Source organism: Nanorana parkeri, unplaced genomic scaffold, assembly GCF_000935625.1.
Source record: "Nanorana parkeri isolate BGI_ZX_2015 unplaced genomic scaffold, ASM93562v1 scaffold174, whole genome shotgun sequence".
NCBI classification, from domain to species: domain Eukaryota; kingdom Metazoa; phylum Chordata; class Amphibia; order Anura; family Dicroglossidae; genus Nanorana; species Nanorana parkeri.
In genome coordinates, this window is record NW_017306442.1 from 1,029,798 (window position 1) to 1,054,545 (window position 24,748).

The window sequence follows — 24,748 nt, forward strand, 5'->3', positions numbered from 1 at the left end:
TATATATAGAAATTATTTTTGATACATTTAAACATCCAGTCAAAGTGGACAGAGTGGGAAAGGATTCACTTCCCGTCCTGGTAACAATGGATTGTCCCCCATGCCAAAGTTACAAGTTTACTTTTCTTTTAGAACAAAAAAATGGATGCGCCACAGATCAAGGAAAATAGTTTTTATTGGTAACATTGGGGCTTTAGTTTTTAGGTGTAACTCAAAAGGAGAATCCCTTGAGGCTCCGCCCAGCTGTCATCTTCGAGGTAGGGGAACGGACATTCGCCCTGCTTCGGCTGTCACTTCGGCTCAGTCGAGCCGAAGCATGTGCCTTCAGCTCGGCTGAGCCTCTCGGCCGCCTTCAGCTGCTCTACGGGCTATTGTGAATAGCCCGTACAGCAGCCCTTCGGTTCGACTAAACCGAAGGGCTCCGGGGGCCGAAGACAGCTGCTTCTTCGGCTTCTTCGTGAATAACCCTGTAAGTTTATGGTTTGGTTAAAGCTGAACTCCAGACAAACAGTTAAATTCACAAGTGGATTATATCAGAGCTATTTATCTGCCAAATACTTTTTACAGATGCAGGTAATCCACCATCACCCTGTTTACATAGAGTGCATAGAAAATACAAAAGAAAAATATACATTACATAGAAAAATATTATTGCCCATTTTGTTTAAGATTTCCTTTTAAAGGGACTATAAAAAATCCTTAAATGGTACTTGAGAAAAGATACGTTTGTGTCGGTCCCCTGCTCTTTATCTCGGTGTAGTCTCAAAAGAATATTGTGTAACAAATGATGCAGCATTTTTTAATTCAATTAGGAACTTCAACCTAATTAAAAAGTACAATAACATTTTAAAATAGATTCTTCTGGAACTCTTGAGTTTCTGCTGCGTCTTTTTGGAATCACTAATACAACCAGTTAACACTTCAACCTCCTTTTCTGGCAATAGAATAACAAGCAATCCACACAGCAGCAACATTTATAACCTTGTGAACCCCCTCTAATAAATTGAACTGACAGTATAGTACCGGGGGCCGACAAATTAATTCTGAATTCAGGGGGCAGTCCGTCCAATGCAGGAGTCAGCTGGATTTTGTTTTGGGAGCCAGCTCCACTGACAGCAGCCATAGAAAACCTTAAAAGTTTGGCGCCAGCTATAATTATTAAGGAGCATACTTTTGTTCCCCATGGTTCCTGTGTTTGTTGTAAAGTAGCCACCGCTCCAAGCTCACTCTTGTGATGGACTACAATCTCATGTTTAGTTTACTAATTTGTACTGATATTGTAGTCCATCCCAGGAGCGAGCTTGGAGCGGTGACTACATTACAACACACACAGGGACCATGGGGAACAAAAGTAGTCACCCTCCAGAAGGAAGGACAGTGTCAGCACCAATTCAGAGATGATTTGAGGATCTACAGCCGAGTGATAAGTCCAAGGAGCCTGCTGGTGTTTAGCAGCACACTCATATTTCCTAATTGTTGCTGGTTGCAATGTTTTTTTTCACACCTTTTTAATTGAACATGGCCTTTTTAAAGCTGCAGCCTCTATACAGCCTGCCCTTGTCCACATGCACTGTAATGCATGTGGACAGTGACAGGCTGTAAAGAGGCTGCAGCAGCATTAAGATGTAATAGAGAATGAGAAAAGGTAAAAACTATTTAGCCTCGTCCTCTTGCAATCCCCTGTACAGCAGCACTCAGACTGGAAAATGGGGGGGGGGGGGGAGGGCTGGGAAAACAAGGAGCGTACTGATAGTGGGAGAGAGCAAAGTGAAAGAGAGATGATCATATGTATCAGTCTGTTGTTTTTTCTGTCACAGGCTAGTGGAGGGACAATACCTGTCAGTGCTACATAACTGCAGCAGAGAAAATCGAATCTCTGCCAGACAAGGTCATACTGTATGGCAGAGTTGTGTACATTTCAGAGCTGGATAGCCAGAAATACAAACCCTTTGGCAGGGAAAAGGCTCCCTTCTATGTATTTATTTCATGGATTTAGCTTTTTGCCTGGAGTTCAGCTTTAATCTAGATTTTACATACATCAAATCCAGATTGCAGTTTCCTGTTATATCCTACGTCTCACAACTGTCATTTCTTCTTTGATTTCCTTTATAGATTTTCTAATTGTCTTCTTTTTATCATTCCTCCAGTCAAAACTGGGGTACCTGACCCTGTTGCTGTGCACGGCGCACACACTGGTCTACGGCGGAGACAGGTTCATCTACGGCGCGTTCTATCGGTGGTATCTCCCCCCAGCCTTTGTCATCTCGTTGATTGTCCCGTGTGCTGTGCTGGCGATGAAATTCATCCTCATCATTCCATGCATCGACCAAAGGATCACCAGAATCCGGCAAGGCTGGGAAAGGAAAGCCAAACGTTAACGGAACCCAAATAACAAAGCTAAGGATACAAATGATTCCGTCACCCAATGGCCGATTTCAGGGTCAAAGGAAAGCTTGTACCTACAGATAAAGCCGCGACTGTCCATATAGCACTCTCATGCTATTTAGTAAAGCAGTGCAAAAAACATTGATGACATGCAAAGTTTTGCAGCCAACCATATACAGGCAGTCCTCGGGTTACAAACAAGATAGGGACTGTAGGTTTGAATTTGTATGTAAGTTGGAACAGGTACATTTTTTAAGTGTAACTCCAGCCCCCCAATTATTTGTTTGTTTTGGATAGCATAGGGAAGTGTTAACCCCATGTAAAGTTTGTTTTGCTGTGTGTACCTCAGTTCAGAAGATTTCACCTCACTATCTGTCCATGTGACAATTGTATTTTGAAAATGTTTGGTTGTCGTGGAAACAAGCATTGGTGAATAAGCTTCAGTGGAGACACCTTTCAGGAGTGAATTTTCCATTCCTAGGGGTAAATTTCCTCTCAAGGACAGGAAGTGAGATTAAATCTTTCTAATGAGGATACAGTGACCCAGAAGAAGAGGCGGACACCCCTCGTCTGCACGTCTAACAAGAGCCAACTTCCTGTAATGTACGTACAGTACTACAAACCAGACCCAAAAAGGCGGGCACTCCTCGTCAGCAAGAGCGCGGTAGCATTACAACTACCCCTGCTGTACAGTAATAGCCTCCGTTTGTAAGTAGGAGTCGTATGTAAGTCGGATTTTGGTAACTCGGGGACTGCCTGTACCAGCTTTGACCTGATCTGAAACCTGGTTGGCTGCTATGGGTTATACATGTTGCACAATGACAATGTCAGGGCCACAAATATAATGAAGTGGCCCCATGGGATTGTGTCATCCCCTGCACCCACTTAATTCAATTAAATTATTATTTTAATCCAACAATAGTTTTAGTCACGATAAGGTACAGTCTTCTGGAATTTTCCGTTGGGCTGTTTCTGGTTTCCCATTTGTCTGTTTCCAGGTGCCCTTAATAGTGTCATGTCAATTCTGCCTGGAGATGGCTGTCGCTAGGAAGATCTTTGGAAATAAGGTGGTCGTGATTAGTTACCTAAGTTTTGGAGGGAAAAGTAAACAACCAATCAGTTGTGGGACTCACCTTTAAATGTTTACGGTCAGAAGCTCTCTTCAGCAGTGATCGTCTGCAACACAACTTGCCCCCCCCTCCCTCCCTTGTCGCGGCTATCCTTTTTGGGGGTATTGTCGCCCACATATGTGGGTGGACAGTGTTAATGTTATATTGGACTGGTGATGAGTATGGCTCGAGTCTGGGTGACTGAGCTACTTTATGTTAACTGGTTTTAAAAGTTAATTCGTTTATATATTAGTGTTGTTGAATTTAAATAAAGAATTTATATTTTGCTTTTAACCCCAATAAAGGGCCGCGGCCAATATTTTCCACTCATATCGTTTGTATAGTTTTTATTTATTCTGTCATATATTTTAATGTATTTATAGGTTGTGGGTGCGGTGGGGTTCTACAATCCCATGGATTTGTTTTTGTTTTGTTAAAGAACAAGTGCACCTCTATGATAAAAGAAAAAAAAACTGCTAGGTTCATCCTTATAAACAATCGATTCATTGGCAGCCAGGGCTGTCTTTAACACGGGGCAAAAGGGGCAGTTGCCCCAGGCCCAGTCATTGTTGTGGGGCCCAAAACAGCTGCACCTTGAGCCTGCAAAAGATATACACGGCACCATGCTGTTTACTATGAGATCGCTATTACTTGTTGCATCACCATACACTGTGTAGCATGACCGTATGACGTCACGCAGGGTCACATCTCCCTCTGACATCTCCTCCTATCTACGGGGCAGGACGGGGGCATGGTGGGTAGGGGCGGGGGGCCCAAGAAAATGTTTGCCCAGGTCTCAATCAATATTAAACACTGCGCTAATGGCATGAGCCCTAAAATTTTTAGTTTTGCACAGCCCAGTAAATACGTACACAAAGATGCAGAAAAGGCGAGATTACCAGGTATTATTTTAATGATAGCTGCAGATAAAAAAAAATTATATTGAAAATGACTTTTGAAATTACATTAGCATGTTAAAGCTTGTATGAGATTTTAGTGATTGGGTTTCCATATACAAGGTTCTTTAGAAATTGCACTTATTCTTTAACTAAGCCTGTGTATTCTCTGAAGTTATGTATATTAATGAATAATTATATGCATGTATAAGTAATGTGTATCAGTAGCCAATCAGCTGCAGTCACTGTTGGGGTATTCTGACAGCCATGGGCGCCCGCTGTTAGAATACAATAGGGGAAATTCCTCCATTCTCGCTGTTTAGTGTAGATGGGGGAATCAAGAGAAAATAAAATGTGTGTGCAGACGGCCTTGGACTTTACACACCTCTTGCTTGCACACCTGGAATACATTTAGCTCATTTAAACTGGAACTTCAATGGGACTTTAAGGTCTACTGCCGGTACGTACAGGGCAGCTCCCAGGAAGGACAGGTGCTGCGTGCGATTAGTACGCAGCCCCTGTCCTTCTCTATGGGACTATGCGGCCGTACGCTGCCCTACGCTCATCCGCCCTGCATGTTCGTACGGGTGCGCTGACAGCCATACGGACCTGCACTTGGGGTGAGCATAGGCCGGCGTACAGCCGCGTACTGCCATAGAGAAGGACAGGGGCTGAGTACTAATCACACGCCGCCCCTGTCCTTCACGGGAGCTGCCCGGTACGGCCGTGCACGAAGCTGTACATCCCGGCCTTTTCTCATGTGAATGAGGCCTGAATGAAAAATCGAACACAGACAGTGAGAGTCTTGTGTAAAGAAGATCCGGACTAAAAGAAGTCCCAGGACTATAAGTTGGCGGGTGAATAAAGTTAATTTATATCCAAATATAGCACCACACGTTATTGCATTGTGTTGGTGCGGCGACATTCTTTCTGAATAGGACCCCAATTAACCTGCCAATGGATGTCTGTTGCAGTGCAAAGCAAGGCAATGTCCTAATGCACGTTGCAGTAAGGTGCGCTTGCAAACAAAATAGTGCGTGCGCTATTTATTGACAACGCACTGCACATTATTTCACTGCACTGCTCTACAATGCACATCCCCCGGAAGGTGCGCGGGGGTGCCATTTAAAATGAATGGCACCACACCAACTTCTTGTCTTTCTTGGTGGAAAGTGCTGGGCTTTCTGATTAGAAAGTACAGTGTGCACTGCAAAGAAAAAGCTCAAAGGAGATATTCCTGAACACGGCTATGGCAGCTTTTTGAAAGCTGAGCTGTTTAGTTAACCTTAAAGAGACCCTGTCTACAACTTAAAAAAAACAGCAGGAAAATGCAAAAAAAATGATAAAAAATAAATATACATTTTTTTTTAAATGCTTACTTGCAGTGTTTTTTCTTTTCCATACGAGAGTTTGTGTTCATTTATAATGTGACTTTGAACAAATGGCAGCTCCAGAAAAAGTTAACAGAGAACCATTTTATCCCATAGCTCTCTTTAGGGTCACGGGAGGACATATACTAACCTCCTCCGTTGACCCAAAGCTGAGTATATAGCGCGCTATATATTGAGAGCACGCAGCCGGGACGGATCCTGACAATACTGTTGAGATCCACCCAGCTGGCTGCTTGGCAGTGGGCTTTGCCTATCTAGAGGCAGAGCCAGCTGTGCCCGCCCCCTCCCCTGTCCTTTTTTCCAGTCAGCGTGGAGGATCGGAGATGGGAGGGGGAGAATCCCTGCGGGGAGCCGTCACTGACAGTCACCGCTCTATGCAGGGAGATGATCAGGAAGTATATAATAAGCAAAGTTCCCCGAAAATACGGAATCCCAAAATAGGAGCTGTCTATAATAATCAAACAGGTAATGATAATGTAACAAATTTTTGTGAGAATTAATAATACACTATCTGTTCACTCCTCTTTGGCTAAATCAATGCTGACTGGACCCATTAAGAGAAAGCTACACTCCTCGTGGAGAGGCGCTTCTCCTTTCCCCATTTGTTATTATTATGATCAGGAAGTAAGCGATCGATGGTATGTATTCACTCACTTCCCGATCTATTGAGCCGACGTGTGACAGTTTCAATGTCACACGTCGGCTCTAACTATGAGGATGAGTGTAAAATCACTTACCTCATAGTTCTCCTTCAATTCCCTAGCACAGCCACAGTCCCCCTCCCTCCTTGCACATCATAACCCCCCTCATTTTCTGGAAGTGTCTTATTACCGTCTGTACTGGCCCTGCTCCTCTGCCCCTCCCCTCACCTCTTTTCATAACCCTTTTTGTAGCAGCTAATGAATGAATAAAAAGAGTGTCACTTGAGTAGTCAGTGTCAGTTAGAGTATCACTTGAGTCCCTTGACTGGTTAGTGAAAGGTGAAGCAGCACAGTGATGAGCTCATCTCTCTGTCACCCTGCTCTCTCCTCCTATTAGCATTCCTTCTGTCAGCACTTGAATTGATCGGCTCCTTGTGCTGCTTCTCCCTCCTGCACTCCAGCCCTGCTGTACATGGCTGCAAGAGGCTGATAAGAAGTCACATTCAGGTACTTAAAATGTAAGATGCACTGCTTCTCTCTCGCTCTCTCTCTCTCGCTCTCTCGCTCTCTCGCACTTAATTGCACTACACATGACTGTAAATTAATAAAAGTAGACAGGAGAGGAGGAGGATATTAAGAAGGATGAGGGGGTGTGATTAAATGTAACTGGAGAAATAAAGGATGTTGAGCAAATGAGTTACAGGTGTAGAGTGCTAGAAGGACGAGCTTACACATGAAGAAACATCTAATCAGACACCTGTATTGCTCCGGCTGATGGGATACCTTTCACTGAAGAGCAGAATGAATGGGCGTTGATGGATTTAACAAACAGACCTGAAAGAGAAACGTGTTTTATCTCAAGTGCCGCATTGTATAACCCATTCAGACATAATCCATGCAGCAATCAGATTGGCAGCGTTCCCAAGTATCTGCCGTTCCCGCCAATGCTTCTTTGTATTTCTCTGCCAAACAGATAAAATCGGTGAAAGGTATGTCAGGCAGGCAGATAATTGTATCTTCCATACCATGTTCAGAAGGCTGGAGACACTGCGACTACTGCAGGACATACCATTAGTAGGATGAAGGAAACCGTGAGAGAGCACTCTGTATTAAAACTGAGTTCCAGGAAGATATTAACCCTCAATAGGAGGACATTTATTTGATAAAGTCAATGCAATATTTAAAAAAAAAATGTTTAGGATTATTATACACTTTGTCTATTATGTATAACGTTTGTTAAATGGCGCTACTTTCCAAGCTGGAACGCATACAACCTCTAGTTGGAATAACGGGCTTTTGAAGACCAGAGGTTGACGATCCTTGCAACCATAACCCAAGGCGAAACATACCATGGCAGGTGGTGCTTCTTTGGGGTACCCAGTGACTCTCATGTGCTCCTTCCCATGTTCTCCATGAGGAAATGAGTTGCCACCAAGCTTTCTTCTATTTCACAGAGACTTCCAGATTAATCCATTTGGATGTTGGTGAGATCCACCTAAATACCACAAGGTGATACTTATAAGTTGTCTGTTCTGGTCACACAGACTGATATAAAGTTTGTTTAAAAAGTACTACATTCCAAGCTGGAACACACACAATGTCCAGTTGGAACAACGGGCTTTTTAATACCAGACGTTGATAATCCATGCAACCATGACCCAAGGCGAAACATGTCAGAGTACATGGTGCTTTTTTGGGTACCCAGAGACCCTGATGTGCTTCTTCCAGTGGTCCCTATGAGGTTGCGAGTTGCCACAAAGCTGTCCTCTATTTCACAGAGACTTCCAGATCAATCCATTTGGATGTTGGTGAGATCCACCTAAACACCACAAGGTAATACTTGTGTTTTGCCGGTTCTGGTTGCACAGACTAATATAAAGTTTGTTAAATTGTGTTACATTTTAAGCTGGAACACATACAATGTCCAGTTGGAACATTGGATGTTTGAAGACCAGACATTGATGATCCTTGCAGCCATGACCCAAGGCGAAACATGTCAGGGCATGTGGTGCTCCTTTGTAGTAGCCAGTGACTCTGATGCACTCCTTCTAGTGGTCTCCATGAGGCCGTAAGTTGCCACCAAGCTTTCCTCTATTTCTCAGAGACTTCCAAATCAATCTATTAGGATGTTGGTGAGATATCTGTTCATTTATGAACCGTGTGCCCTTATCGTGACACCTATATGACAGTATGCAAATATCCATATACTCTATTCAACAAACTCGGCTCCTATAAACTGCAGAAAAGGGACATCATCGTTCAAATTGCTGGGATCTCTGGCATTATTACATGAAGAGGGGTATCACGGTGTGATTACTATATGGAGTTCGCAGACACCTGTGCATCCCATGAGGAAAACCAGATTGATTCACTGTATATTATCTTTCTGAAATATTTGCAAGCCTTGCAATCTGAGGAATATTGTGCATGTCATGGCTGACGCGGTCCTATTCAATATTGTATTAACAGATGCAAGTTTGAAGGATTATCTACTTTACGAGCGTTCATCTTTCACACCTGTTAAGATACTATATCTGGAACTTTACAGCGAGTATTCCAGATTTATAACCATGTTTGCCGTTGAATAACAATCTAGACTCTACACTGCAAATTTTTCCCAGCCAAGTTTGCGTTGAAGATTTACAAACGACCTAAATACAACCAGACTTTATTCTTCATAATATAACATTTTATTTTATCTGTGCATGTGGGATTTTCTGTCTGTAAAGAGCGCAATGGAAGAGTTATTATGATTTATTGTTATTAATTACTTTGGTCATTTTCTATATATCGCTGGGGCCCCTTAACAAACATATGTATGTTTTGGACTAGCTGTCTGCTCTTAATAATAAATTTCAATATTTAGTGACTGTTCCCGGATCTCAATTCATATGGTACCCGATAAGTAAAGTAATTCCATAACTATAACAGAGAGAGTGGTGTCACCCTGCTGGCCGTGTATAAAATCACAAAGTGGCTGGACATAATTAAATCAGTATTAAACTCTCAAACATTATTCCAATAATGAATCCAGATCAAAGAAATATACATTGCCCAGCAACATATTTCTTAAAAAGAACTTCATGTGTTTCATAGACAAGCATGCACACAGAGACTAGCATTGCACTACAGCGCCATCTACAGCTCAAAGGACATATCAGTACATTAGTACAAAATTGAACAGTAGGTCCCAGGTGGTGGGAGCTTGCGCAAGTTTGAGCCTATCCTGTACATGTTTGCCCAAGCACTTACACCCTTCATGTTTTAGAACAGTTCCAACTCTCCGTGTTTGACTTCTCTTAACATCCTGTCCAGTACAAGATCAAAAGGAACAGAGAAGTCTCAATCCAAATGTCCATCTACTAGCTTGGAGAAGGGAGGAAGGAGAAGGGAGCAAGGGAGCAGCATGGCTTGTTGTGTATTTGTGGAGACACACACAGTTTACTAGCACACACAAAGAGTGGCTCCATAGGATCCTGCAAGGGAAAAGAGCCACCCTAAAACAGGATAACAGGGCCAGTGCCCAAGGGACCAGCTGATTCTGCAGGAAGTTAAAACATCAAGAGGTAGCATCCATTGTAGGTGATTTAGTCAGCATTTGAAAAGGTCCAAGACCTTTTGACTTTAATATCACTTTAAATAAACAATTTTCATAGATGTCTGTTTTATATTGCTTTTTCGTTTTTGATGGACTGGGAAAGACTTAGAAATAAACAGGAATCACCAGCACTCAGTGGAAAATATTCACACAATAAAGTTTCCCTGATGAAGGGTCCCTGCGTGGCCACCGAAACGTCGGTTTAATTATTGCAACATGTATTCTAATCATCATAGGCAGCACAGTGGTGTAGTGGTTAGGTTCGAATCCTGGCCAGGTCACTATCTGCAAGGAGTTTGCATGTTCTCCCTGCGTGGGTTTCCTCTGGGTACTCCAGTTTCCTCCCACACTCTAAAGACATGCTGGTAGGTTAATTGGCTCCTCCTCCTCCTAAGTCGGCCCTCTATGTATGTATGTATGTATGTGAGATGGGGACCTTAGATTGTTAGACCCTTGAGGGCAGGGACTGATGTGAATGTGCAACTATGTAAAGTGCTGTGTAAATTGTCAGCACTATATAAATACCTGAAATAGTCTGTCCGATTAAGTGGACTTTATCATTTGAATATTTTCCACTGAGTGCTGGTGATTCCTGTTTATTTGCTGTTTGATGTGCACGGCGCCATCCGTAACTATCACTGCAAGCACCATTATTGTGATTCTGGCCGGAGATGCTGCCAGGAGTGCAGGGGGACATATTGGATTTTAGGATTGTATTGGTGTCCGTGTCCACATTGAGGAGATGTCACTTGATTCCTGTCCCTGTTTCCTTTGGAAGTCTACACAAAGGAGGCTTTTACAGGTAAACAACATGCATAAAGTACATTAAATTGGCATACAATTGTGTGGCAATGCCAGGATAGGGGCAGGGGTACCAAGAGTATCCATTGTGAAATGGGTACTTTTTGTAATAAGAAAACATTAAAATTGGCAGGAACGATGTATTATGCAATAAACATAACTGCAAAGATGATGTAATATTTCTTTACTGGATTTGGTGCTTTTAGAAACGCTGCTGTAGCCAACGCCTTTTCTCTGCTCATCAAAATTATAATGAATCTTACAGGCTGAGACAATCCTCTCCCTACACTTTATAAGGACTACCAGAGACATAAATTGATTAGGCAAATTTGATAAATGCTTTATCTAAAAATAAAAATATTCAACAATTGTGCAACTGCGTTTATCTACTCATTCAAAGCACCTTTAGGGCTCATTCACACAGGCAGTCGGTTAGAATGTGTGATTCTTGTTGGAGGAGAAACTAGCCCCATCCACATCTTGAATGCAAATGGTGCGGTCATCAGTCGAACGGGCTAATTCATTCAATGTACAAATAAATGTTTGGTGCCACTGCTGTTTGCATGTAACCGCTCATGCCAGCTTTTACATGCAAACAGGGCTTCTGACCAGCACTGGCCGCAAACTGTTTTGTGTCCAGGGCCGCTGATTCTGGCCATACACCATTATGCAGTTTGTATGCAGCTAACAGAGTGTTGTTGCATCCAGATGCAGAGTTTAGCCACATCTGATTGTTGCAGTACAGCTGCTCATATGAATGAGCCTTTATTGTTAAAAAAAAATCACTTACAAGTCTCAAAGTGCCTTGTCCAGCCAAACTAATGGGAAACACCAATTTTTTATATCAAAAATATTTTACTAATACAAATTGCTCTTATTATAGTAGAGGTCATGTTCCATCCAGTTACTCATGAATGGCATACACTGAAAAAGCAGTATGATCCAATTCATATTTGTGGCAAACGTTCATCACATGGGAACATGCTTCTACTCATTGGTTTAAATGACCTTTTCATAGCAACAATAGATCTACTGAGGACCAATCCAGCCATCCTTAGTGTGATATTCCCTTATTTGTAACCCACTGGACATCATGACCGTATTTGTTTACTGACGTCACCCAGAATCCCCGGCCGGTTTGTTTACATACAGAAGCCGGCTGGGAATCTGTGATTTTGCAGCAATGGTGTGGTGGAGCTACATTGTCAGGGGACCCCTATGCCTGAATTATGTGCGTTATGCATTAAAGAGCCCTAGTGCATCATGCACCTCTGCGCCCTATGCCTAGGGTGATATGAACCCCTGCACACTGGGCGATAATCACTCCTGAGTCCTGCACCCTGTGCGATATGCCACTCTGTTTAATACACATTTCTGAGCTCTGCAGTCTGTGTGATCTGCATTCTGGGCGTTACACATTCCTGAGCCCAGCACCCTGTGTGATATGAACTCCTAAGCCCTACTCTCTGTGTAATATGCACTTCTGAGCTCTGAATATTGTGCATTACGTACTCCCAAGTCCTTCACCCTGTGTTATTTGAACTCCTGAGCCACGCACATTGTGTTATATGCATTTATGAGCTCTTCATTCTATGTGTTACACACTCCTAAACCCAGCATCCTGTGAGGTACATTTCTAAGCACTTAACCCAGTGTGTTACTCTCTCCTGAACTCTGCCCTCTGTGGTTACACACTACCAAGTCTTGCACCCTGTGTGATATGTAACTCCTGAGTCTTGCACCCTGTGTGATGCACATTTCTGAGCTCTGCATTATATGCATTACACCCTCCACAGCCCAGCATCCTGTACAGTACACACTTCTGAGCCCTGCACCCAGTACATTATACACTCCTGACCCCAGCACCCTGTGTGTTATGTACTCCTGAACCCAGCACCCTGTGTGTTATGCACTCTTGAACCCTGCACCCTGTGCATTATACATTCCGAAACCCTGCACCATGTGCATTATGCATTCCTGAACCCAGCACCGTTGTGCATTATGCACTCCTGAACCCTCCACCATGTGTATTATGCACTGCTGAACCCTGCCCCCTGTGCATTATATACTCCTGAACCCTACATCATCTGCATTACAGGTGAATCTCGAATAATTAGAATATCGTGCAAAAGTTCATTTATTTCACTAATGCAACTTAAAAGGTGAAACTAATATATGAGATAGACTCATTACATGCAAAGCAAGATAATTCAAGCCGTGATTTGTCATAATTGTGATGATTATGGCTTACAGCTCATGAAAACCCCAAATCCACAAACTCAAAAAAGTAGATTATTACATGCAATCAATAAAACAAGGATTGTACATAGAACAATATCGGACCTCTGAAATGTACAAGCATGCATATGTACTCAGTACTTGGTTTGGGCCCCTTTTGCAGCAATTACTGCAATTACTTTTGCACGATATTCTAATTATTCGAGTTTCACCTGTGTATATACTCCTGAACCCTGCACCCTGTGCATTATATTCTCCTGAGCCCAGCACCATGTGCATTATGTACTCCTGAGCCCAGCAGACAATGCATTGCGTCCTCCCGAGCCATCAGCATAAACACTTTGGCTGTACATTTCATACTCCTGCCCTCATTATGCCATATTTTACATTAAATACTTCTGACCAAAGTGATAAAAAAGTAGGCTAAAACACATATGTAACTAAAGAGTTTCATCTTTAACCCATAAAACTGACAACATCTAGTGGCAGAGAGGACGTACTGCAGTGGACAGCTGTTCAACTACCTCCATGTATGATAGCCAGAGCATGGCATATTCGGTCCATTGGCTGCATGTCACGGGCACGCAAGCTCATGGCCTTTTGGCATGCGTGAGTTAGTGCTCTTCAGCGTGCATTGGAGTGCATCCTTGACTCTGGGCATGTTTACTGGCTTGGAATACCTTTCTTTCTTTGTTTTTGTACCAGTTATCCTGTTGGTTTAGATTGCTGTTGTTCTGATTACCTGCTGCTGACCCAGATCACCTAAATCAGTTCCTGTCTCCAGCCCCTGGTGCTGACTCAATTTGCTTTTTCCTGTTAACCTGCTGCCAGCAGTCTCTAACTACTCTCCAGCTTGCCACCTTCTTTGACCTCCACCTGAACACCAACCGTGCAATCCCATACCATCTTGTCTCTTCATTGTACCCACCCCCTACATGGTGTGGTGTCAACTTGCACCAAAGTAGTCAGGGGGCCACAGGGGTCACTGGCCCATCACTCTGGTGAGGACTCCACTCCTTGGAGGAGCCCACGTCACCTGCCAGGGGTGTCACTTGCAGCACCTTCATTGGATTAATGTGAGAATTGAGGCAAAAATCTGCCTTTTTCTTTTAATAAGTTCTTTATTTCTGTTCATATATTTTTACTTAGAGTTTTGTTTTAAAGTTTTCGTATTTGGAAGCCAATTTTTTTTCTTGAGTTTCTTTTGCCAGGAACACTTGTACATAATATTTATTACAGATTTTTTCTTTCTTTTTTTTTTTCTTGCCTTGTTTGATTTTGGCAGATGCTTCATTAGGCTCTGGTTTCCGGGTAGCTGGGACGTTGTGAAATCTTCAACCAAAATAAATAGACAGGATCAAGGATCAGCCAAGGCTGGTATTAAAACACACAGCAGCAGCTTGTCTTTGAATACATTTCCCAGAGGCGTCTTCAGATCTTATTAAAGAGCATCTTTCAGTTGCAGGTAAATATCATCTACTCAGAATCTTCCTCAAAGACTTTGAGAGGCAAAAAGTTCTCAACCAGGAGCAGGAAGTGCAGAGAGTTAATTTTTTGTATTACTCTATTCTTTTTTGTTTTTATTCTTTCATCACTTTCATCTTTCATCAGAATGTAATTTCTGTAATGTGAAATCTTTAGCCAAAATACAATTCAATGCGATCAGGGTTCAGTGGAGACATAGACCCCGCGTGCACAGCCGAGGGACCTTTCTGAATATATCCTCTTGGGCTTTGTATCTTTTATGAAACACATCTGTCACTTTCGTGGTAAGTAAAGTGAGTTTATTTTGTATTCAATACTTTGTATTCACTTTCAATAAGTAAATAATGTGAGCTATCATTGATATGTTTAGAGTTATTTAGAATGTGGTTCTTCCATACATGCTTGCTGTACTATAATTGGGTTATTTGTATGTATACAGGATGGACGATATTTTTTTTTCCTCTTGTGGGTATTTGGGCTTTCACTGAAATCCTGTCAATTATCAACTGTTGACTAAAATATACTCTCAGGCACTAGGAGTGATTATATGTTTAATCAGTAGAACCAGTTACATTCGCAAACAGTAAGACCCAGCCATTGTGCAGCACTGCTAAGTTGGAAGCAAACCCAGGATGTCAGTGCATTACATATTAGCTTTAAGTATAATTGTTATTTGGTTATTTCCAGTGCAAAGCTCCTGGCACAAAGAACAATGCTCAATCTCACGGTTCTCCACAGCCCTCTGTGTAACTGTGCCTGTAACATTAAAGACCTGTGTCAATGAGCTTTTGTTTGCATCCCTATACACCTCTAGAGGTATGCAAAACCCTTTTGAAGCAGGTCAAATGCAAGTCAGAAGGAGGTCAACTGAAGGGTAAATGTATCTGTAAATTCATTTTGAATGTCAAACTGATGCTATCAACACAACCCCAAAGCCTGTTGACATAGACCGTAACACCAACAATTCGGAAATCCCAACAATAAGCCTCCATGTAACACTAATCCTGACCCTTTCTGTAACCCTAACAGTCATAACCCTAACACTAACCATGCCTGTCACCTTAATACTAACCCTCCCAGTAACCCTTCTTGTAAACTTAACACTAACCCTCCATGTGACCCCATCACTAACCTTCCCTGTAACCCTTACTCTAACCCTTTCAGTAAACCAACAAAAACCCTCCCTGTAACCCTAACCTTGATCCTCTCTCTAACCCTAAACTCACTCTTCCTGAAACCCTAACACTAACCCTACCTGTAACCCTAACACTGGCCCTCCCTGTAACCCTAACAGTCACTCTTCCTGTAACTCTAACTCTCCCGGTAACCCTAACAGTCACTCTACTTGTAAACATAACACTAACCCTCCATTTAACCCCATCATTAACCCTCCCTGTAACCCTAACCCCTAACACTGACCCTTTTTCTAACCCTAAACTCACTCTTCCTGTAACTCTAACACTAGCCCTCCCTATAACCCCAGCATTAACCCTCCCTGTAACCCTAACACTAACCCTTTCTGTTATGCTTACTCTTACCCTTCCGGTAACCCTAACAGTCACTCTTCCTGTAACCCTAGCACTATCCTTCCCTGTCACGTTGTTGGGCTACCAGAAGTAAGTAGAGTGAGTAATAAATAAGCTTCAATTTGCACCTTAGAGCTTACACAGAACTGCCCAATATGACAGTGCTCTGTACCTGAGCAGTCAATCACCAAGTTCCAGTACTGTTATACAAGAGGAAAAGGACCGAGTCACATGCTCCCATACCCGGATGTACTAGGTATTCCCATTTAGTCCTGGCAGCTGAAGTTAGTGGCAGGGGAGCAAAGAAAAGATGTGTATATGTTGCTGGTAAGGGGCACCAAAGCAAACTTATTGCTTTGACCTGCATGGGCAAAGCATAAAACTGCTTTAAAGCAGGCCAGCACTGAGAAAAATATGTATGCTGAAAATGCTTGTTCCCTGACTGCCTCTGCTTTCTGTAATTTATAAGTTATTGATGTCACTAAAGTCCAAATTCTTCATGTGCGTATTCCTTTTGGGACAGTGACTTAGAAAGTATGGCAGCTTCTGGATCAGCATGATAGCCAGTCAACTAGCAAGGCGAAGCATTCAATGGAAGCCAACATCTTGCTCTGAGTACAGGAATTTAAACATGTTCACGCTGGAAGTGAGGAGATTAAGGGGGGACATGATTTTGATGTACAAGATGTTCAATGGTGATGGCAACATCAGCAAATAAACTTTTTACTGTAAACTCCATAACAAGGACTAGAGGCCACCACCTAAAACTGGTGGAGAAAAGATTTAACTGCAAGGGGCGTGGGGGCTTCTTCACAGTTAGAGCGGTTAGGGTCTGGAACTCGCTGCCTCAAGCAGTGGTATCAGCTGAGACTGTTGAATTATTAAAAAAGTATTTGGACAACTTCCTCAGAGACAGCAACATACAGGGGCACAGGTACCCTTAAAAACAAGATCACACAGGGTCTCGTATACACGCATGCACATGCAGAATCACATACATACACGCAATGGGTTGAACTTGATGGACCTGTATCTTTATTCAACCTCAAATACTATGCCATTTTTTTAGCAGTATGCCGCCTGTACCTCAGTCTAAACTGAACCATCGCACCTTCCTGGTGGATTTTTTAAAGTTTGGCACCCGTTTGTTGGGTTTAGATGGGCAGATGGTTGAAGAGAGCACAAGAGGCGTTTTATGTAACAAACAAAACAAAATTTAACCTGAAATCGGGAATTCTCCCAATTACAGAATACAAATTATTAGCAAGACAACTGCATTCCAAAGATGTTTAAAGGTTCTAAAAAATAAAATATAAAGCAGCAGCTGGTCCCGGGGTTCGCAGGTGTACACCACTTACACTTCTAAATGGAAACGGGATTTATGGCTGGCATGAGGTTAGACAGGAGATAAGGATGTATGACTTTCACAAGGCATGCTGGGAATTCACTGTAATGGAAAAAGTTCACATCAGACTCTGCAGTAACTGGTATCTGTTGTATCATCAAATGAAAGTAGTTTACTTCTCAAAGAAAAGAAAAAAAGGATTTATCACATGATGTAAAAAGGCTTATTAATGAGTAAGGATCTTTTTTTTTTTTTCAAAATTCTTTATTTAACAAAACAAAATCACCAATGACCAAGCATGATCATCAAAGACTCCATCCAGAGGCTAAAGTAATCAATAATCGTATTACATTTCCATTAGTGTACAGACATCAGGAAACGAAGATAAAACGTAAATCATCCTGCGCCCCCAAAAAAGAGTAGGGATCTTTTTACAGTATTTTTTTTTGTGATAAATTAGGGAATCGTATCACTGTCTATTAATCTATAAAAAATAGTTTTTATGTATAGTTTGTGATTATATTTGGGAAATATTTTGGTCCATTATGTATTCGGCTTTACTTTCCTTCCTGCTGGGTACTGTGCACGGTGACTGTGCTGCTCCTCTCTCTGTGCACGTCTATGGGTCTGGTCTGACCTGTTTAAAAATAAGATTAATAAATCCAATTGAACTTTCAATTTAAATTGACTCAATACATTGCAGGCACAGGAAGACAGGAAGTGTGAAAGGTGTTACAGTTTCCTTTGGAAAGCAGCCACAGCCTGGGAGGAAGAGCCTGTCTTCTGCCAGCATGCTGTACATGGGCTTTTTGCTCATGTTATCACTGTGATTGGCTGGTCAGGAGGTCATCCTACTGGTCCCCAATCATAAACAGTGAGCAAGGAGATGTTGGTGGGAGCGGGGTCATGGTGCTGGGGGTGCCAACGCAGTACTGCAATGCCAGCTGTATACATATATGTGGCAGCTCAGCATTATAGCCCACCACTCTGCTGCGTACAGCCGATGGGAAGGGGTTAAAGCCCAACTCCAGACAAAGCTATTTTTGGTTTATTTTAAATACAGATATTAAACCTGTGATGTTTTTATTGCTTCAGGTGCTCTCTGTAAGCCCTCCTGAAATATGGACAGCTGGAGCTGCACTTCTGACTCTCCGCTGTATCGGAATGGGGTCTATGGTAGACATCAGTTGCAGTGTTATGCCTACTTCCCCCTTGCTCTACTGGACCACTTATATGGCGTAGTGATGGTGCTGCGACTATTTTTTTTGAATACCACTGCAGTGGGAGGCACAATACCAGAACTGGTGTCAATCATTGACACTGTTCAGATCTAGCGGGCAGCCTGAAGTGCATCTCCAGCTGTTCTTATCAATAGGGATGGGCAGAGTGTTCGATTCGAACATGAGTTTTAATCAAACATCGGCAGTTCGAGCACTCGCCGAACGCCGAACTTAATGGAATGTTCGCGGTTTGTTCTACCGCGGACATTCCATAATACAAAATGCCCACTGAAGCTCTGATTTGTTAAAGTCTTGCACCTGACCACAGGTCAGGTGCAAGACTTTGCCCAATCAGTGCTCAGCGGAGGAGGGGCCTGAAGGAGAAATGTTTACTATCAGGTCCCCCCATGCTGATTGACAGCAGGCAGTGGGTGGGTGCAATAGCCAGCTTGCTATTGGCTATTGCATTTTACAATATCCAATAACAGGCTGGATTTGGCTCCCAGCCTGCAATGAAGAGGAGGCAGGGGGGCGGGGCAGAGGTGCCGCGGCCGGACGGGGGAAAGGAGAAGCCGACGGACCAGGGGAAGACAGCAGCAGAGGTACAGGGGCAGCGGAGCAATGCAGCGGTCAGTGTCCCCGCTGCCTCCGCCAACACAGGCGGGGAGAACAGCGGGGATTTGAAGGGACACAGGCCGCTGCAGCCACATGTACCGGCAGCTGAATGGGGGGCGAAAATTCGACCCCCATACACTTGCATTGAGTTTGAGTTTGTGCTCGAACATTTCGGCGGTTCGAATGTTCGAATATGAACCAAGCAAGGGGGTGTTCGGCTCATCCCTACTTATCAACAGCTCTCAGCGGGGCTTACAGTGCCTGGAGTGATAAAACATTACAGGTTTAATGTCAGTATTAAAGATTCCAAATAAAGTAAAACAGCTGTGATGGGAGTTAGACTTTAAGACTACAACCTAGGGTAACCATTAGCATTTCCCAACCTTTTTTCAGTTACAGCACCCTTTAAGGGTATGCAAAATCTGGAAGCACCTCAGCCTGAAATGTAAAAAAACTAAATGTAGAAAAAAAAAAAAGCGTATGGCCCCTCCAAAATCTATACCAGATCTTTATCCCAGTTAGGTTTGGTATGAATTTTAAGGGGGAACCCCATGCAAAAACATGTTTGATGAGTTCCCCCTTCACATCAGAGTCCTCCCTTCAAATCAGGAGCCCCCTTTACATCAAAGCCCCCCTTCAAATCAGAATCCCACCTCTCACAGAAGACTTCCCCTTTATATTAGGAGCCCCTCCTTTGACATCTGTCAAATCACAAGGCCCCCTTCATATCACAAAAAGTTCCCCCTTCACATCAGGGGCCCCTTGACGTCTCCCCCCTTTCTCATCAGAAGCCTGCCTGCACCCTAAAGGCATGACTCTATGCAGAAATTTCAAGGCACCCCTAAAGAAGGCAGATGGCACCCTGGTTGAGAAAGGCCAATCTAGAGGGACTTTGAACTTACACTGGGAAGCAGGGCCAAAGCTAGAGGAGGATGGGAGGGGTGGGGGGGGGTGGCATGTCCCCTGGGTGCCACTTTAGGAGGGGCACCACTGAGTGTGTGGATGAAGAACTTCTCTCTTGGGTGAAGGGGGCAACTCTGACCCTTTCCCCTGGGTGATAGGACGTTTAGCTTCCCCACTGCCGGGAAGCCTCTGCTGCTCCTAGTGGCTGAATGTAGTGGCAGGTAAGTGAAGAAAAGGTGAGTGTGTGTGCTGCAAGGGAGATGGCTTGAAGTGAACCTGTTCCATTGTTCTGCATGGATAAATCACACTGTATTGTCCCTGTAATAAAGCTCTAAAAACCGCCTTTCTTGGATTATCTGTGAACACTAATAGAAGCTGATTCAATATGTCTGACTAATAACATGTAACATCTTAGATTGCTATTGACCTTGTAACGTTCCATTATATCAGAAGGGTTTTCCTCTCCACAGCAGCTGGAGAAGTCTGCGGCACAGGAAGAGCAGTAAAAAGAAAAACAAATCTCACTTTAGCATCCCATACAGCATTAAAGTCTGTCTGCGGGCAAATTGCATATTAAGCTTGAAGATGAACTCCAGGTAGACATAAAAGGCACAAAGTAATACAGCTCAGTAATTAATGATACAACATTAAACACACTTTTTTTTAAACTTAAGCTGTGCAAGTACCTGAATATGACTTGGTATCAGCTTCTTGCTGTCTACTGTACAGCAGAGCTCAGAGAGTAGGAGAGAGAAGCAGCACAAGCAGCAAGGGTGCTGCAGTGCAGTAGCATGCTGATGGGAGAAAAGAGCAAAGTGACATAGAGATGAGCTTATCAGTGTGCTGCTTCCACTTTTACTGCCCAGTTACAGGCTGGAGGTGAGGAGAAGACCTGTAAGTGAAAGTGAAGCTACAGCAGAGACAGATCAGGTCCCCTTCCCTGCCAGGCAACGTAACGGGCCATTGAAGTAAATGGCACTATAACCACGCCCTCCGGCCGCAATGCGGTTGCCCACACGGGATCGCAAGGCACATGTGCCTGTGGTCCGGTCCGGTGCAGTGCGATCAAAATAGTGCTTGCAGCATTGTTGCACAATGTGCCCTGCGATCACGTGCAGGCGATCGCATTGCAGCCGGAGGGCGTGGCTACGGTGCCATTCACCTCAATGGCCCGTCACACCCCCTCCTGCCCCACAAAAAAGAAATCCGGCCGCAATGCGATGCAGTGCGTTCCGGCCGGAACGCACTGCATCTGGTGTGAACGAGCCCTGTGGAGGGTCAACAAAGTGGCAGCAGTGTTGTCAGTGTCTCCCCCTAGACCTGCAGTATGAAGTATGAGCACCAGGGGTGCCTGCCCAATGCCTGGACGTAGAGGAGCACAAGCTGCAATGGAGGTAGTAGTAAAACCGAGGTACCTTCTATACTGTGTAGCCACGTTGGGGAGATTTCCAAATTTCCAACTGAGATAAATAAAATGCTCTTTTTTAGTAGATTAGGGGAAGGCTAGAGTCCTGGTCAGCTTTTCATGTCTGTATCCGCCCCCTTTGGATACTTTTCCTCACTTCACGTATTATTAAAGTCAAAAGGTTTTCCAGCTATTTCAAATGCTGATGAAATCACATACAATGGATGCTGCTCCCTGATGTTCAAAAGTTTTAGTTTCCTGCAGAATCAGCTCGTCCTCTGAACACTGGTCCTGATATCCTGTTTTAGGGTGGCTCCTTTCCCTTGAAGGATCCTACGGAGCCACCCTTGTGTGTGCTAGTAAGAAAGGAAAGGAAAGCCACTACCCTCCTCACTGCTTTTGCTTCCTCCCTACTCCCTTCTCTGTAATAGTAGATGCACAGCTACTGGAGACTGCTCTGTCCCTTGTGATCTTGTACTGGACAGGAAGTTCAGGGACACTGAGCTGAGAGAGTTGGAGCTGTTCAGAAACAGTCTTGGACAGGAAGATGCTTCCTCCTCCATTCTCCTTTCTATAAGCTAGTAGATGGATAGTTGATGGACACTGCAACCCCACACCTCCCTCCTCCCTCCTCCCTTTTCAAGCTAGTAGATGGACGGCTGCTGAGGTCTGCTCTGTCCCTTGTGATCTTGTATTGGACAGGAAGTTCAGGGAAGCTGAGCTGAGAGAGTTTGAGCTGTTCAGACTGCAAATGCTTGAGAACAATTGTAAAGAAATATTTTGCTGGACGATGTACATTTGTCTGATCTGGATTCATTATTGAGAAAAAAACGTTTGAGAGTTTAATATTATTTTAACTGTCACTGCACTTGGAAGTGAAGAGAAATCTAATTAGTGAGACCCCAGACAGCCATAAAAATCTGATAGTTGTGCTATACCTTCACCTCCCTGCCCAATAAAAGAAAACTTTGCCTGGAGTTGCACTTGAAGAGCAACACCCACCCACATAACAATGTGCTGTGCATAACATCCTTCAGGCCACAACAATCAATACATTGAGCTGTACGGGACAGACTTTGAGCTACCCCACTCCATACACTATTCAGCACATGAGTTGCTCCAGAATCTCCCACCCGTGCATTGTTCTGTATGTGACGTACACCGAGCTGCACCGAAATGTAAGCAGTACAGTTTGTGAAATAATCTGGTCTTCACTGTGCCAATAAGAACATACTCCATACTGCCCCAATCCATACTTTGCTGTATGTGACATACTCTGGGCTGTCCCACCTGCACACTGTGATGTACAAGACATATTCTAGGCTGAGCCATTCAGTATGCTGTGCTCTATGTACATTCTTGTGGCTTCCCCACTCCATACACTGCCCTGTATGTGACATTCTCCATTCTGCTCCTCCGCCTACACTGTGTTGTATGTGACATACTCCAGTTTGCCCTTTCTGAATACTGTGCAGTACATTACAAGGTGAGGTTAAATCCTTTCAATGGAGATACAGATAGCAATAAAAAATGTTTTCCTTTTTAAATGTATTTGGAACTGGCTGTTATAAAGGTCATTCTGGCTGACCCCTGACTAGGGGGGCACATAGAAGGGGGAAGAAAAAGACCCACCAATAATTGTTCGACATGCTGGGGATGGCCTTAGAAAGACCAATTTTGGCAGATTCTGCGAAAACCCGACAACCAACACAAACATCTTCACCGTATTCTAAGTACAGAGATGATTACCGATGACAGATACAACCAGAGATACCTGTCACAGGGAATTTGGAAGTTGATGAAAAATCATTGTGTAAACATGATTGTATTCCTGACATTCTATCGGCGTAAACAATCGTTTCACCTCCGGGGTAATGACAGTCATAGAGTAAACCTGACACCAACATGCCAATTCACAAAGACATACGCAGATGTTCCCTTCAATGGAAGCCACTTGTCAGAAATGATCGGCAGATTCAGATATATTGACAGCTGAAGTTATATATTAATCTTGAGGCCCCGCCCTCCCACCTTGGGAGACTTTCTATTGGTGCTTTAATGTGATGAGTGGCTCCAGTGACCAATAGAGAGACTCGAGAGACAGGAGAGGGCAGGGCAAAGTCCAGCTTGTACAGGATCTGCATATAACTTCCTCTGCCCCTATTTCTGGATCTACTGATCGTTTTGACATATGACTTGCGCTGAAGGCAACCGTCACTTATGTATTTCATTCTCATGACACCCAGGCTGGTAACAGGGTTGATATCTGCTCAGACATCCCAACTCTCCCGGATGCTCCAGAAGTCTCCCGCTTTTAGAGAGCGGCTCCTAGCCGCCCAGGAGGCAAACATTTTCTCCCGGAAAGGTTTAATTTGCTGGATATAGATTTCCTACGATCTTTTTTTTTTTGACTTCAGGGCCGCTGGCCGCCATCAGTCAGAGGGAAAAAAAAGCATAGGAATGAATAGCTAGATTGCTATTGGCTATTTCACTTTGCAATAGCCAATAGCAGACTAGCTATTGCACCCGTCCACTGCTGCTATCAATTAGCAGAAGTTCTCCATCAGGTCCTAGTCTAGTAATTGACAGCAGCAGAGGGTGTGTACAATAGCCAGCTTGCTATTGGATATTGCAAATTGAAATAGCCAATAGTAATCTAGCTATTCATTCCAATGCTGTTTTTTTGTTTGTTTTTTTTTATTCTGAGGGCAGCAGCTGTCAGAATAAAAAAAAAAAGCCAGCAGATAGCAAAGAAGCTATTGCTTCCCTTGCTATCTGCCATCATTTCAGGGGGGCAGAGGGCACCTCCCTTAAATGAGAAGGGCACTTCCCTGAAATTGCTTTCCTCATGTTGGGATCCATCCCTGTCTGCTACTATTCAAAGTGTTGGTGATCAGGAAGAATGACCAATTACCCCACAAATGTCACATAAAGTCATCACAAAGTTCCTGTTGTTCTTTTTATTTGGTAAAGAAAATTGCTTCAATATTCTTTGAACATGCATTAGATCTTTCCAAAGCATAATTCCATCCATGGACAGCCTTAGATGAGGTCCACCAGGGACCGGGAGGTCCTCATACTATCAATCTCTGCTTACAGACATGGGATATTTTTGGCCTCATGCCAGGGCTGTCACTAGGATATTTGTTGCCTAAGGCGATTAGATGTTGTTCTGGGCGTTGAGGGTTGG

At 43.5% G+C, this 24,748-nt stretch overlaps 2 protein-coding genes across 2 annotated transcripts in view; both read left to right on the forward strand.

Moving 5' to 3' along the window:
• The window catches only part of LOC108785683 (metalloreductase STEAP4-like), an 18,996-nt gene extending 16,452 nt beyond the window's left edge, over positions 1-2,544 (forward strand). Inside the window, exon 5 of the mRNA XM_018554805.1 lies at positions 2,148-2,544. Within this exon, the coding sequence (XP_018410307.1) occupies positions 2,148-2,378 (231 nt within the window). The 3' untranslated portion in view covers positions 2,379-2,544. The remainder of the gene's footprint in view (positions 1-2,147) is intronic.
• Positions 2,545-14,426: 11,882 nt separating this feature from the next.
• LOC108785685 (metalloreductase STEAP4-like) overlaps positions 14,427-24,748 on the forward strand; it is a 19,434-nt gene continuing 9,112 nt past the window's right edge. The window contains exon 1 of the mRNA XM_018554808.1: positions 14,427-14,524. The gene's annotated coding sequence lies outside the window, so the exon portion shown is untranslated. The remainder of the gene's footprint in view (positions 14,525-24,748) is intronic.